This window comes from Camarhynchus parvulus, chromosome 6, assembly GCF_901933205.1.
Source record: "Camarhynchus parvulus chromosome 6, STF_HiC, whole genome shotgun sequence".
NCBI lineage: Eukaryota > Metazoa > Chordata > Aves > Passeriformes > Thraupidae > Camarhynchus > Camarhynchus parvulus.
In genome coordinates this window covers 34,752,876-34,766,848 of record NC_044576.1, presented here as the reverse complement: position 1 = coordinate 34,766,848, position 13,973 = coordinate 34,752,876, and the positions used below count along the sequence as shown (strand labels likewise).

At 56.0% G+C, this 13,973-nt stretch overlaps 1 protein-coding gene across 1 annotated transcript; it reads left to right on the top strand.

Annotated features, from left to right (window-relative positions):
* Positions 1–5,152: 5,152 nt before the first annotated feature.
* Positions 5,153–13,299, top strand: BNIP3 (BCL2 interacting protein 3). Its single transcript, XM_030950970.1, has 6 exons — positions 5,153–5,272; positions 7,828–8,008; positions 8,613–8,697; positions 11,410–11,516; positions 11,606–11,755; positions 12,391–13,299. Exons 1-6 carry the CDS (start codon positions 5,236–5,238, stop codon positions 12,440–12,442), a joined length of 612 nt encoding a protein of 203 aa, XP_030806830.1. The 5' UTR covers positions 5,153–5,235; the 3' UTR covers positions 12,443–13,299.
* The last annotated feature ends 674 nt before the right edge of the window (positions 13,300–13,973 follow it).

Below are 13,973 nucleotides of genomic sequence, written 5' to 3'. Positions count from 1 at the left end.
AGCCCCAGTGTCCAGCCTGGCCTTGGGCACTGCCAGGGATCCAGGGGCAGCCCCAGCTGCTCTGGGCACCCTGTGCCAGGGCTGCCCACCCTGCCAGGGAACAATTCCCAATTCCCAATCTCCCATCCATCCCTGCCCTCTGGCACTGGGAGCCATTCCCTGTGTGCTGTCCCTCCATCCTTGTCCCCAGTCCCTCTGCAGCTCTCCTGGAGCCCCTTCAGGCCCTGCCAGGGGCTCTGAGCTCTGCCTGAGCTGCTCCTGTCCAGGTGAGCCCCCCAGGTGTCCCAGGCTGGCTCCAGAGCAGAGGACTCTGGACTCACTCCTGCAGGTCCACGTTCCATGGAAGCCCATCCCTGTGGGAGTGCAGGGCAGGCACTGGGGTGTATCCCTACAGGAATGGCATTCCTGGGTGCCAGTGTGCTCTGCAGTGAGCTGGCAGTGCTGGAGGGTGGAAAAGGCAGGCGTTGTTGCAAGGTTTGATCTGAGGACTAAAACACACAGATATACAGCAGCTCTGGAACCCCCAGTGTGCTGTATCCCACTGCTCCTCACACCTGAGGAAATATCCATTGTCAGTAGTCACTCACTGAAAATTCCCCTTTCCATCAGAAACCAATCACAAATATGCCTAAAAGAAATGCACTTGGGTACAAGATTCTTCTAACAGCCCCACACCACCAAGTTCTCTACAAACAAATAGGATATAGGGCATGTTTGTTTGATTTTGTGTTTTCCTGACATGAGAAATTGTGAAGACTGGGAACTGTTCCCAGTGCATGTCCATGAACTGCTGACAGGAACAACAGAGTGATCTGAGTGCAGGGCTGGGAAGCAGAAACCTACCCTGGAACACAGTTTCAGTTTTAGAAAGGAGGGTCTGTGGGTTTCCCCCCCTTTAACAACAGCTGTGTATCTGGAACTTTGCACAGAAAATCTTCATTTTCCCTCCATCCAAAGCTCACAACTGTGCAGGACACCAAACACGTGACTGCTGACCAGGTTCCTCAGAAACTCGTTCCCATTTTTGTGGATCCCAGCGCTGTGTTCCCCGCCTGTTCCCTGCTCGGCGGTTCAATTATCCTTTGCCAAAGGGACATGTAGTGGCACTTGGAGACAACAGGACTGGCTGTGGCTCTGGGAGCTGTGACAACAACGGCTCTGGGACAAATGAAACTGGTTTCTATTTTTAGAGCTGAATTGCAACACTTTGTGGGAGTTTGTAAGCAAAACAAGTCACGTCGCAGGCAGTGTTGGAAGTGACCTGCACAAGAGCCCAGCAGTGGCTTGCATCACTCAAAGAAAGAGGGTTTGTTTTTCAGCCAGCAAGCGCTCAGGAGAAGCATTCCTCTGGCAACTTCCATGGGCTGAGCTGCGCACAAATGGGAATGGGCTTTAAAAACATGAAGTTAGGAAGTAAAGAAGAGCTGAAAGAATTTTCATGCTCTGCTTTTCTGATTCACACTGAAGTGGTCACTTTCTTCCATTGTGAGACTGAGAAGCAAACCAGCAGCGCTCTGGGTTTGGTTTAAGGCCTGGTTTGTGCCCTGTCCAGCCGAGCCAGCACAGGTTCTGAGCTGCCTGTGACCCCGAGCTCAGGTCAGGCAGGATCAGTGCCCCTGTGCAGCCACCACAGAACGGCACAGAGCGTGGGGGGACTGCTGAGGAGTGTGACAATGGCTAGGGCACAGCACAGGGGTGTGGGTATTGCTGAGGAGTGTGACAATGGCCCAGAACACAGCACAGGGGTGTGGGGACTGCTGAGGAGTGTGACAATGGCTAGGGCACAGCACAGGGGTGTGGGTATTGCTGAGGAGTGTGACAATGGCCCAGGACACAGCACAGAGAGTGTGGGGATTGCTGAGGAGTGTGACAATGGCCCAGGACACAGCACAGAGAGTGTGGGGATTGCTGAGGAGTGTGACAATGGCCCAGGACACAGCACAGAGAGTGTGGGGATTGCTGAGGAGTGTGACAATGGCCCAGGACACAGCACAGAGAGTGTGGGGATTGCTGAGGAGTGTGACAATGGCCCAGGACACAGCACAGAGAGTGTGGGGACTGCTGAGGAGTGTGACAATGGCCCAGGACACAGCACAGAGAGTGTGGGGACTGCTGAGGAGTGTGACAATGGCCCAGGACAGCACAGGGGTGTGGGGATTGCTGAGGAGTGTGACAATGGCCCAGGACACAGCACAGGGGTGTGGGTATTGCTGAGGAGTGTGACAATGGCCCAGGACACAGCACAGGGGTGTGGGTATTGCTGAGGAGTGTGACAATGGCCCAGGACACAGCACAGAGAGTGTGGGGACTGCTGAGGAGTGTGACAGACATGGCCCAGGACGGCACAGCCCTGCCACGGCAGCGGCCACACCACACAAGGCTTTTTATTAACTCTCCAAATGGAATAAAATCAGAGAATCAGCAAATCTCACAAGGGTTTGGGCTGCAGGGGACCTTAAGGCTCATGGTGTTCCACCCGTGGTGGGCAGGGACACCTTGCACTGTCCCACATCAGCAGCCTGGGCGAGCAGAAGCGGAGTGGAAAGGATCCAAGAGCAGCTGGGTGGTTAACGATGAACCTGGTTCCAAGAAATGCTCAGCATGAAACACACACACGGCTGGATTTCCAGAGGCAGCCAGGGAGGTTAATGACCAACCCTCGGTGGGATGCAGACAGGGAGTGCTCAGATTCCAGCGGGGTTTGAGCCCGTGTCTGCACAGGCCAGCGACAGTCACGGAATCACTGAATCATTTGGGCTGGCAAAGCCCTCCCAGCCCTGGAGTGCCAGCTGTGCCCATCCCCACCGTGGCCCCAGCCCAGAGCTCCGGGTGCCACCTCCAGGTGCCACCTGCAGGGATGGGCACTGCAACCCTCCCTGGGCAGTGCCTGAGCCCCCTTTCCATGGGGCAATTCCTGCTGTGCCCACCCTGAGCTGCCCTGGCCCAGCCTGAGGCCGTTCCCTCTGCTCCTGTCCCTGTTCCCTGGAGCAGAGCCCGACCCCCCGGCTGTGCCCTCCTGGCAGGAAGTTGTAGGCACGTTTTCCCAAATCAGTCCTGAAATTCCCACTGTCTCACATTGTACTGCTAGGAAGTGGGTGGATTACTTTGATTTTTATTAGTAAGAGACCAAAGAAATGTCAGCGAACATTATCCATTTCTAAACTAATGCAAGTTTGTCACGGTTTTGGGATTACAAACAACTTCTGTGCAATGTCTGAAATACCTGTCCCTCACAGCTGGGCTGAGCCCTCATGTCAGGCTGAAAACCAAACACAAAGTTGAAGCTGTATGAGCAGAAATTGTGACTCCAAATCATCGCCTTTGTTATTCTGTGGAGGAGATGGTCACTGTTTCTGGCTTAAAGGGAATTAATCAATACATGATTGGTCTGTGACATGCAAATAAATAAGATTAGAGCGAGTCCCAGCTGTGCAGAGGATCGCAGTGCAACAAATCAATAACCTTTCAAAGACTTCATCCAACAACAGGAAAATTCACAATTTTTCTTGATGACAGCTCAGTGTGTTTCTGCCAACAACCCAAAAGTTTCTGCCATCAAATTATACATGAAAATAAAAGCATTCACCCAATGGCCAATGAAAGAGCAGCTGTGTCTGCCCCTGGATCCCTGGCAGTGCCCAAGGTCAGGTTGGACACTGGGGCTGGGAGCACCTGGGGCAGTGGGAGGTGTCCCTGCCATGGCAGGGGTGGCACTGGGGGGGATTTGGGGTCCCTTCCAACCCAAACCTTCTGAGCTTCTGTGATTCTGTGATCCCCACATCCCTCTTGAGGCAGGCAAGCCCTTGCTGTGTGCCCGCAGTGCTGTGCCCCCTGTTCCTCACAGCCGAGGCAGGGCTGGCTGCAGGAGAGGGGCAGGTCCTGGAAGCAGAACCTGCAGAACCTCCTCCCGGAGGAACAGCTGCCGTGCCCGGTGCCCCGTGCCCGGGGAGGGAGGCTGCCATGCCCAGCGCCCCGTGTCCGTGCCCGGTGCCCGAGGCTGCCGGCAGCAGCAGGGAGCAGCAGAGCTCTGCGGCAGGAGCGGGAGCGGCCCCGAGCGCAGGCACCGGGAAGCCGGCCCTCGTTACCCGGTTAAACCCGGCCTTTGCTCCTGCCACGGACGGCTCTTCCTTACCAGAGCAGAACCGGCTCCATTGCCCCTCTTTATCCACCGGCTACACAGAGTGCCATCTCCCACCCGTAACACCCCGGCCGCGTCCTTCTGGGAAGGTTATAAGGCAATATTCACAACTCACACACAATTTACTCATGTATTTCACTTGGGCTTTGTGGCGCGTCTGCAGAAAGGCACAGTGAAAACGATGAGGAGATAAGGCAAAAAAGCCTGCATGCTTTAACTGAGTTAATACTTTGGCTAAATAAATCAGGTTTTATGCATTTGTCTTTACAACGTCCCAGCAGTAAATCAGTATCTGCTTTCAAACAACAACACGAGTTAAGTGGTTCCCGCTGTCGAGAGCCCTGATGGCATCGCGTCAATTAAAGACCAAAAGGAGAAGACTTTATTTATTATCTATTATTTATTTATTTGTTATTATTTATTAATTTTCTTGGGATTGTTCTGTGCTGGGCTAAGAGTCGGACTGGATGACGCTTGTGGGTCCCTTCTAACCCAACCACTCTGCGATTATTACCTATTTTATGGCCATGTATCATTCGCCGTCGGGGCTGGCTTAGCGGCCGCAAGCTGCGACTTTGCAAGCGGACGTGTCTGCTTTGAAATCCCCTCCATGTCTCCTTTGAAATCCCATCCGTGAATCCCTTGAAACCCCCCACCGTGTATCTTTTGAAATCCATCCGTGTATCTTTTGAAATCCTCCCGTGTCCGCCTTCCTCATGTGACTCTGAAGCGCCGTGCGGGAGGCCCGCGGGCGGGCGGTGCGGAGCGCTCAGCGGGCAGAGAGCGGGAGCCATGAGGGATGATGTCCGGCGGGATGATGATGTTCTGAGGGATGATGATGTCCGGCGGGATGATGATGTTCGGAGGGATGATGATGTTCTGCGGAGCCCATTCCCACTCCACCGTTTCCCCACCCCGCCATCATGGCGGCCCGGGGGGCGCTGAGGGAGCGCGCGCCCCCCCACCCCTGCCCCGCCCCGCCCCGCCCCCACGCGCTGGCCAATGGGCGGGCGGCGCGGCGCTGACGTCAGCGGGGCGGTCGCCGTGCGCTGAGGCGGGCGGCGCGCGGTCAGTGCGTGCCCGGCCGCCCGCCAGCCATGTCGCGACAGAGCCCTCAGGAGGAGAACCTGCAGGGTAAGGCCGCGGGGAGCGCCGCGGCGGGCTGGGACCGCACTGCCCGGGGACTGCTGCCTGGGGACGGCACTGTCCGGGCGCTGCGGGCTGGGACCGCACTGCCCGGGGACTGCTGCCTGGGGACGGCACTGTCCGGGCGCTGCGGGCTGGGACCGCACTGCCCGGGGACTGCGGGCTGGGGACGGCACTGTCCGGGCGCTGCGGGCTGGGACCGCACTGCCCGGGGACTGCGGGCTGGGGGCGGCACTGTCCGGGCGCTGCGGGCTGGGGGCGGACCTGCGTGCGGCCCTCCTGTGTCGCGATATTGGGTGATTGCGGTGGCCGATGTGCGCGCCGCAGTGCGTGTCCATCGCCCCGCGTCCCGGGGGAGAGAGCCGGTGGGTGTGCCTGTGAGCAGGGCTGGGGCCGGTCGCGGGGATCGGGTGTTGGATAGCACCGGATTGGCCGGGAAAGGGAAAATCCCAGCGCAGCCACACACAGTGCGGCTGGCGCGGGGGGTGTAGCGATTTAGGGGCCATCCTCATCCCTCTGTGGAATTCTGCTTCTTAATTCCCAGCGTTGAAAGCTGTATCTTAAGTAAATTACGCTTCCCAGCTGATCCGGTGCTTTGCGGTGCTGGTCTGTGCTCGCACATGTGTCCTGGGCTGGGATATCGTGACAGACCCCTCTGTCCCGAGGCCATCCCCGGGACTCGTCTGGCCGGGCTGCATCGCCTCTCCGGGGCTTCGGTCTGTCTGTGTTTCCAGCCTCATAAGAACACAGCTGCTTTTATCTTTAAATGGTGATATCACAGCCTGTTCCATGTGCTCTAGCACAGCCCTTCTCTGAGGAGAGTCCAAAAGGAGAAGGAAAGAAAGGGAAAATTGTAAACCACATCTTCTGTCCAAAAGGAGAGGGAAAGAAGGGGAGAACTGTAAACCACATCTTCTGTCCCCTTGCTGCTGCAATCCCAATCCTCTCCCTGCTTTATCCTGCATTCTCAGTGCTGTACCCAGTAAGAGTTCAGGAGATAAAGTCTTAATTTGAGCTCTAGTGGTTGTGATCATTCTTTGGTAACAACTTGAGCTTCCCTAGATTTTGGGGGAAAGGGTAGGGAAGGGTTTGTCTGGCTCTGAACACACTCCCTGCCACATGCCAGGCACTGTCACGTGGAGGGGAAAATTCCCAAACAAACCCAAGCAACAACAAACCAGCTGTGAAGGAAAAGGGGTTTGGAAGAAAAGCATCTCTTCCAAACTCGGTGGCCTGGAATGTTTGTATCCAGCAGGTTTTGTGGTACTTTGGCTGTCCAGATGGAGGTCTGTGTATTTGGGATGGAGATACTCGTGTTGTTGATGCACATGAGGCAGTTTGGCTTTGGGATGTTCCCATTTGATTTTGGAGCCCTGGGTCTCCTCCCAGATAGGATATCTGGGATATCTTTGCTGGTCTGACATTCCTGCTTCACGCTAAAGCCCTGCACTGGCTTCTCCCCACCTGGTTCCTGTGCTGCTGGATGGCTGGGAAGGGACCTGCAGCTCCAGCTGCTCCTGCTGTGCCTTTGTTCCCTGAGCAGCCCGAGCACCGCTGGCCCTGTCTCTCCTTTCCCTGCTGATTCCCTAGGCATCCTTGCCCAGAATCCAGGGAATTCCCACTGCCCTCCTGCTCCTGTCCTCGCTGCTCTGCTCCCTGGGCACTGCTGGGGCTGGGCCACATCTGTTCCACAGTGGGGTTCCTCTGGCACTGGTGTAACTCGGGAATTTTCTGTTCACTGAGCTCATTCCTGGGGGCTGGAGGGACAGGACACCCCACTGCCAGAGGGCAGGGCTGGATGGGAGATTGGGAATTGGGAATTGTTCCCTGGCAGGGTGGGCAGCCCTGGCACAGGGTGCCCAGAGCAGCTGGGGCTGCCCCTGGATCCCTGGCAGTGCCCAAGGCCAGGCTGGACACTGGGGCTGGGAGCACCTGGGGCAGTGGGAGGTGTCCCTGCCATGGCTGGGTGGCACTGGGGGGGATTTGGGGTCCCTCCCACCCAGAGCATTCCAGGATTCCATAGGGAGGGAAGAGCTCTGGGCCCTGCAGTGAGCTGTCCCTGCCCGGGAGGGAGTTGTTATTCCCTCCCTTAGGAAAACAAAGCCCATGTGACCGTGTTAAATATACTGCTAGCAGCAAACCCATGACAGCCCTTGCCACACACCCGCAGTTGCTTAACAGCAGCACCTACAAATGGCACTGGAAAAAGGCTGCACTAAACAGTCCCTGGGCTCTGGAGCCCAAAGTAATTTCAACAAACGAGCAACTGAACTTGGGCAGCAAAAGTCCCTGAGACTGTTTTGACTGCCACCTATGTTGAACAATAAAAATTGAACATACTCTAAAAGATCTGTATGTGCAGAGAGAAGCAAACACAACGTACTCCTGAGCAGCTGCTTCCCAGCCCTGTGAGCCTTCCCAGCTCAGCTGCCTGCCCTTGGCATTCCAGGCTGTTTATGAGCTGGAGGCAGGGCTGGCCTGTGTCCCTGCAGTGTCACTGGGAGCCTCAGGCTGTGGGCTCAGCTCTGCTTTCTGCCTGCCAGGGTCCTGGGTGGAGCTGCACTTCAGCAATGGCAGTGGCAGTGGCAGCTCAGTGTCCACGGGCAGCCAGGAGCAGGTGCCAGCCTCGCTGTCCATCCACAATGGGGACATGGAGAAGATCCTGCTGGACGCCCAGCACGAGTCGGGCAGGAGCAGCTCCAGGGAGAGCTCCCACTGTGACAGGTGAGCAGGGGCTCTGCTGGGCAAGGTCACTACGGGGTCCCAAGGATGTCCCAGAGGCAGAGACAGGAATGCTGCATGGGTGTATTGACGTGCATGTGCCTATTTGTATGAACACAGGTGTGCACAGGGGTGTGTGCTTTGTGTGTGTTCCCATATGAACACGTGTGTGCCTAGAAAGCAGAGCAGGTGTCCAGGGGGTCACACAACAGCCCAGCCCTGGGCCAGGTGCTCAGGCAGTGCCATCAATGCATGTGCTGCATTTTGATGGGCTGTGAGCTCTCCAGCCTAAATGGTGTTTGGAAAAGCCCAAAGTCCAGGACTCAAACTCCACAGCAGGACAGGCCTGGCCTGGCTGGTGGGGATTCAAACCAAACCAGGCTGCCACTCCTCATTTGCTGCCTGTTGTTTCTGTGCAAGTGCCAGGGCTCCCCAGCAGCGTGGGCAGAGGGCTGGGGGTCAGAGCAGTGACTGAGGTGGCTGTGGCAGCACTGCCCCATGCAGCCCCTGGGGCATGGTTGGGGCACTCCTGGGCAGAGCACCCAGCTCCCAGGGTGTCACAGAACACCTCACCTCCTCCTTTCCTGGTGCTTCTGTCCTGGTGCAGCCCTCCTCGCTCCCAGACCCCCCAGGACAGCCACAGAGCTCTGGAGATAGAGAGCCACAGCAGTGGGGAGAAGAACAGCTTCCAGGTAAGGTCCTCACCTGGCTGGGGGAGAGGGGAGCTCTGTGCTTTGGGCAGGAACAGCAGAAGCTGCTGAAGCAGAGACTTGCACAACTCACAGCAGCCCTGGCAGATCCAGCCTGGCTGTGTTTGTTCCTGACATGTGGGGATGTTTTGGCTTGGTCTTTCCAATCTGTGACTGAGATTTTTCAGAAGGATTTGCCCTCTCCCTTTGGCCGCTGATGGGGTGCAGTTCCTACATCCCCCACCAATGCTGAAATGCACCTCCACCAATTCAGTAGGGATTTTAAAAGATATTTTGACAGCAGCAAGAATTTCTAGAGTCACTTAAATATGGCAGCCAAAAATACACAATTTCCAAGCCCTGCCATAGCTTTGATTCCAGGTATTTTAACAATTAATACCAAACCTGAATATGTACTGCTTTGGAAAACTCCCTGTTCTTTCTGATTTCACTTTGTAGGTTTGTTTACCTTGCCAGGAAAATGAATAAACACATTTGCAACAAGAGTGGGGGAAATAATGTGCATTGACCATATTTAATCAATACAGGGCTTATTGCAGGATGACAGGCTGAAATCTGAAGTCTTCAGTGTAATAAATTAGCTTTTAATATTAAAAAAATGACTCACAAAGCATTTTGAGGAAGGAAGTATTTCAAGGAAGTGAATTTTTCTGCATTATTTCTACAACTCCTGCCAGACTCCAAGGACTCAGCTTTAGGTTAGCTACATGTGGTACTGCAAGTTAATTATTACTGGAAATTATTATTTTATATTGTCAGAAACACCCTTCAGCTGTTTAAAGATCATTATTTAGACTTTGAGAAGAAATAACCCCAGGTTAGAAAGCCATCAGAATTCCAGCTGCCTGGACAGTTTTATTTCCATCCCGTGTGTGTGTGCATCCAGAGCTGTTGGAATTCTGGGAGCAGGATCTATTTTTATCCCAAGGCCTGGGCTGTGTGGAATGGAGCCGAGCTGAGCCAGGAGCTCTGCCCTGACTCAGCGTTTGTGCTGTAACTGCACCAGAGCTGGGGCTGGGGGGCCTTGTTCTGTGAGCACACACCTGGCCAGGCTCACCTGCCTGCCACGATGGCCAGGGACTGGAACTGCTCCCTGCCAGGGGCTGGGCAAGGACTGCCAGTGACATCTGCCAGCTCTGAGCCTGGCCAGCAATCCCTGTGCCGGTGTCCATCAGGGCTGGGAGCTGGGACAGGGCAGCAATCCCTGTGCCGGTGTCCATCAGGGCTGGGAGCTGGGACAGGGCAGCAATCCCTGTGCCAGTGTCCATCAGGGCTGGGAGCTGGGACAGGGCAGCAGTCCCTGTGCCAGTGTCCATCAGGGCTGGGAGCTGGGACAGGGCAGCAATCCCTGTGCCGGTGTCCATCAGGGCTGGGAGCTGGGACAGGGCAGCAATCCCTGTGCCAGTGTCCATCAGGGCTGGGAGATGGGATAGGGCAGCAATCCCTGTGCCAGTGTCCATCAGGGCTGGGAGATGGGATAGGGCAGCAATCCCTGTGCCAGTGTCCATCAGGGCTGGGAGCTGGGATAGGGCAGCAATCCCTGTGCCGGTGTCCATCAGGGCTGGGAGCTGGGATAGGGCAGCAATCCCTGTGCCGGTGTCCATCAGGGCTGGGATAGGGCAGGAATCCCTGTGCCAGTGTCCATCAGGGCTGGGATAGGGCAGGAATCCCTGTGCCAGTGTCCATCAGGGCTGGGATAGGGCAGGAATCCCTGTGCCAGTGTCCATCAGGGCTGGGAGATGGGACAGGGCAGCAGTCCCTGTGCCAGTGTCCATCAGGGCTGGGAGATGGGACAGGGCAGCAGTCCCTGTGCCAGTGTCCATCAGGGCTGGGATAGGGCAGGAATCCCTGTGCCAGTGTCCATCAGGGCTGGGAGCTGGGATAGGGCAGGAATCCCTGTGCCAGTGTCCATCAGGGCTGGGATAGGGCAGGAATCCCTGTGCCAGTGTCCATCAGGGCTGGGAGCTGGGACAGGGCAGCAATCCCTGTGCCAGTGTCCATCAGGGCTGGGACAGGGCAGCAGTCCCTGTGCCAGTGTCCATCAGGGCTGGGAGCTGGGACAGGGCAGCAATCCCTGTGCCAGTGTCCATCAGGGCTGGGAGCTGGGATAGGGCAGCAATCCCTGTGCCAGTGTCCATCAGGGCTGGGACAGGGCAGCAGTCCCTGTGCCAGTGTCCATCAGGGCTGGGAGCTGGGATAGGGCAGCAATCCCTGTGCCAGTGTCCATCAGGGCTGGGATAGGGCAGGAATCCCTGTGCCAGTGTCCATCAGGGCTGGGAGCTGGGATAGGGCAGCAATCCCTGTGCCAGTGTCCATCAGGGCTGGGAGCTGGGACAGGGCAGCAATCCCTGTGCCAGTGTCCATCAGGGCTGGAAGCTGGGGATATTTTGGGACTGAGCATAAGGATGAAATGCTTGGCTCTGGGATTTCACTGCCAGGGCAGTCTTGTCTCGGGCACATATGGGATATTGGATATGGAATACTGGATATGGGATATGGTCTTTGCCATTCCCACCCCACTCTGAGGATGGATCTCCCTGCTCCCGCTCTTGATCTGGGGTGTGAACACTCCGTGGAAGGGGGCTGGGAAGGGCTGGGAAGGTGGGTGCCAGGGCTGGGCAGTGGTGCTGGCTGCAGGCAGAGCTCTGGCAGCTCCCAGCTGCCCTGCTCAGTGCTGGTGGCTCTCGGTTGCAGTCCGAGGAGGATTTCCTGGAGAGGAGGAGGGAGGTGGAGCGGCTGCTGAGGAAGAATGCAGATTGGATCTGGGACTGGTCCAGCCGGCCCGAGAACATCCCGCCCAAGTGAGTGCTGCCACAGCTGCTGGGAGAGCTCCTGCAGCTTCTCCTCCTGCTGCCTGAGCACACAGCTCACCTTCCTTCCCCAAATCCAGGGAATTCCTCTTCAAGCACCCCCGGCGCACAGCCACGCTCAGCATGAGGAACACCAGTGTCATGAAGAAAGGGGGGATATTCTCTGCGGAATTCCTGAAGGTTTTCCTCCCATCCCTGCTGCTCTCTCACCTGCTGGCCATTGGACTGGGGTAAGGTTCAATCGAAAAAAAAAAAAAAAGATATTTTTTTACCTGCTTTCTTTGAGGCCTGATTCTGATTCCCAATTCCATCTTTGTCCAAAATGGTTATTCAGGAAGTGCTTCCTGCCTGTGGTATTGCTGGATGGTTGAAGTTTTCTGATTTTCTCCCTGGTTGGGAATTTCTCAGAACAATTAAGAAGCAGGGAAATGAGGAATTCTGTACACCGGAACTGTAGTCACACAACATTTAGCTCCACTGGAGATGAGACTCTTAATCTCACAACTAGGAGATCAGCAAAGCAAAAAGCTAATATTGAATAGATTTTAAAGTTCCACTGACATCGATTTAAAAATATTTAATATTATTTTAAATTACTGAGCAGATTTTTTAATTCCCTCCTGGGAGGGATGGGGGATGTTTCCTTTCCACGGGAGCGTGGGGCTGGCCCTGGCCCTGGCCCTGGGGAGGGGCACCAGAGCAGGGGCAGTCATGGGGCTGGGCTCCGGAGCAGTTCCGTTCCTGCTTGGCTAAGCTGGCAGTGCTGCTCCTGCTGCCGGGAATTGCAGAGGCAGGGCCTGGCAGGGAGGGCATTCCCAGCACTGAGACGCAGCCGGGCTGAGCGTGTGCTCTGACCCTGCTGCAGGATTTACATCGGGAGGCGCCTGACCACCACGGCCTCCAGCAGCACCTTCTAGAGGCACCGGGGGTGGAGCTGGAGCAGAGCAGCCGCAGCTGGAGCACAGGAGGTGCAAGGAGGGGAGCTGGTCGTGGCCGTCGTGTGTGTGTCCTGTCCGTGTCCTGTTTTAGTTTAGTCTAAAAATGGGAAGGGAGACGCTGGAGCTCCCGTGTCACATAGAGCCTTCTGGATCAATCCCCGCTGGATAACCCCATGAGCACGTGGCAGATGCTGTAATGTCCCTTAGTGCTTTGTAGTGAAGTACCTGAGCATTAGAGCAGCTCCGTGTTTAAATCAGCCCCAGCTTTCAGCAGCCCTTGTGCTGGGCCGTGTCCATCCCGCCCCTCCTGTGCCTGTGGTGGGAATGTTGTCCCTGCTCCTGCAGCCCCCACAGGGAGGGAGAGCCCAGACTGGAGTGGCCTTACAGATGATCCGGAATTCCCGGGGGCTCTCACTGCCCCGGGCAGCCTTTCCTCTGGTAGGTGTGGCTTAGTTCACTTCGGTGGGAGGTGTAAGGTGTTGAGACACAGTGGGAAGAGATGAGCACGTGGGTAAAACTCCATCAGTTTGTCCTAGTTCAGAGGTAGAATTTGGATTTAGTGCCTACTAAATGCTGCCAGGACATTTATTTAACCCCAGCAGTTACTCCGGGTTCTCTGCTGTACTTACCGCAGGCTGTCGCTTACAAGCTTTTCCTGTCCCACATCAATCTGCACCTGACCCCAGCCCTGGGCACATGAACCACAGGGTGGCTTCTCCTTGGTTTTTACTGATGCAATGCCTTTCCCTTCCGTGATTTTACCTTATTTAATGAGACAATGAATGTTTGCCAAAATACCATGTTTTATATATTTAAATAAAAAGGTTCCTGGTGAATTCAGTTTCCTCATTCCTTTTCCTCCAGGGGCTGATGAGGCTCTTGGCCTCTGCCTGCCCCTATCCCACTGGTCACTTCCTGACATGGAATGGAGATGTTTCCATGGAAACAGCATCAAGCAAACCTCAGCAGGCCCTGGGTAACCTGCACTGCCCACACAGGGGTATGTGATGCTCCTGAGGAGCTGGAAACCATGGAATTGTTGAGGCTGGAAAAGCCCTGTGAGCCCATGGAGCCCCAGCATTCCCAGCAGTGCCGCATGGCCCCAGGTGCCACATCCACAGGGCTGTGAAATCCCCCCAGGGATGGGGGCTCCAACCCTGCCCTGGGCAGCTGGGCCAGGGCTGGGCAGCCCTTTCCAGGAAGGAATTCTTCCAACCCCCCCAAGAGCAAAGGTGGGATCAGAACCCTCAAATGCTCCAGTGCTGTTTCCATTTCCTGTGGGACTGGGAGCAGCAGATCCCTGCTGAGCACATGGCTGGGCTCTGGCTGGAGAAGGGAGGGGGTTAAACCACGGTGTCCCTTCTTCACTGCCATTGTCCCCCAGCTCCTTGCCCCCAGAGGTGACACCCTGGGGCAGCGCTGGCTGCTGGGGCACAGTGAGGTACTGCAACGTTCAAGCTCACCCACTCCTCACTGCTGGGACTTCAGTCCCAGTTTCATGGCACGACCA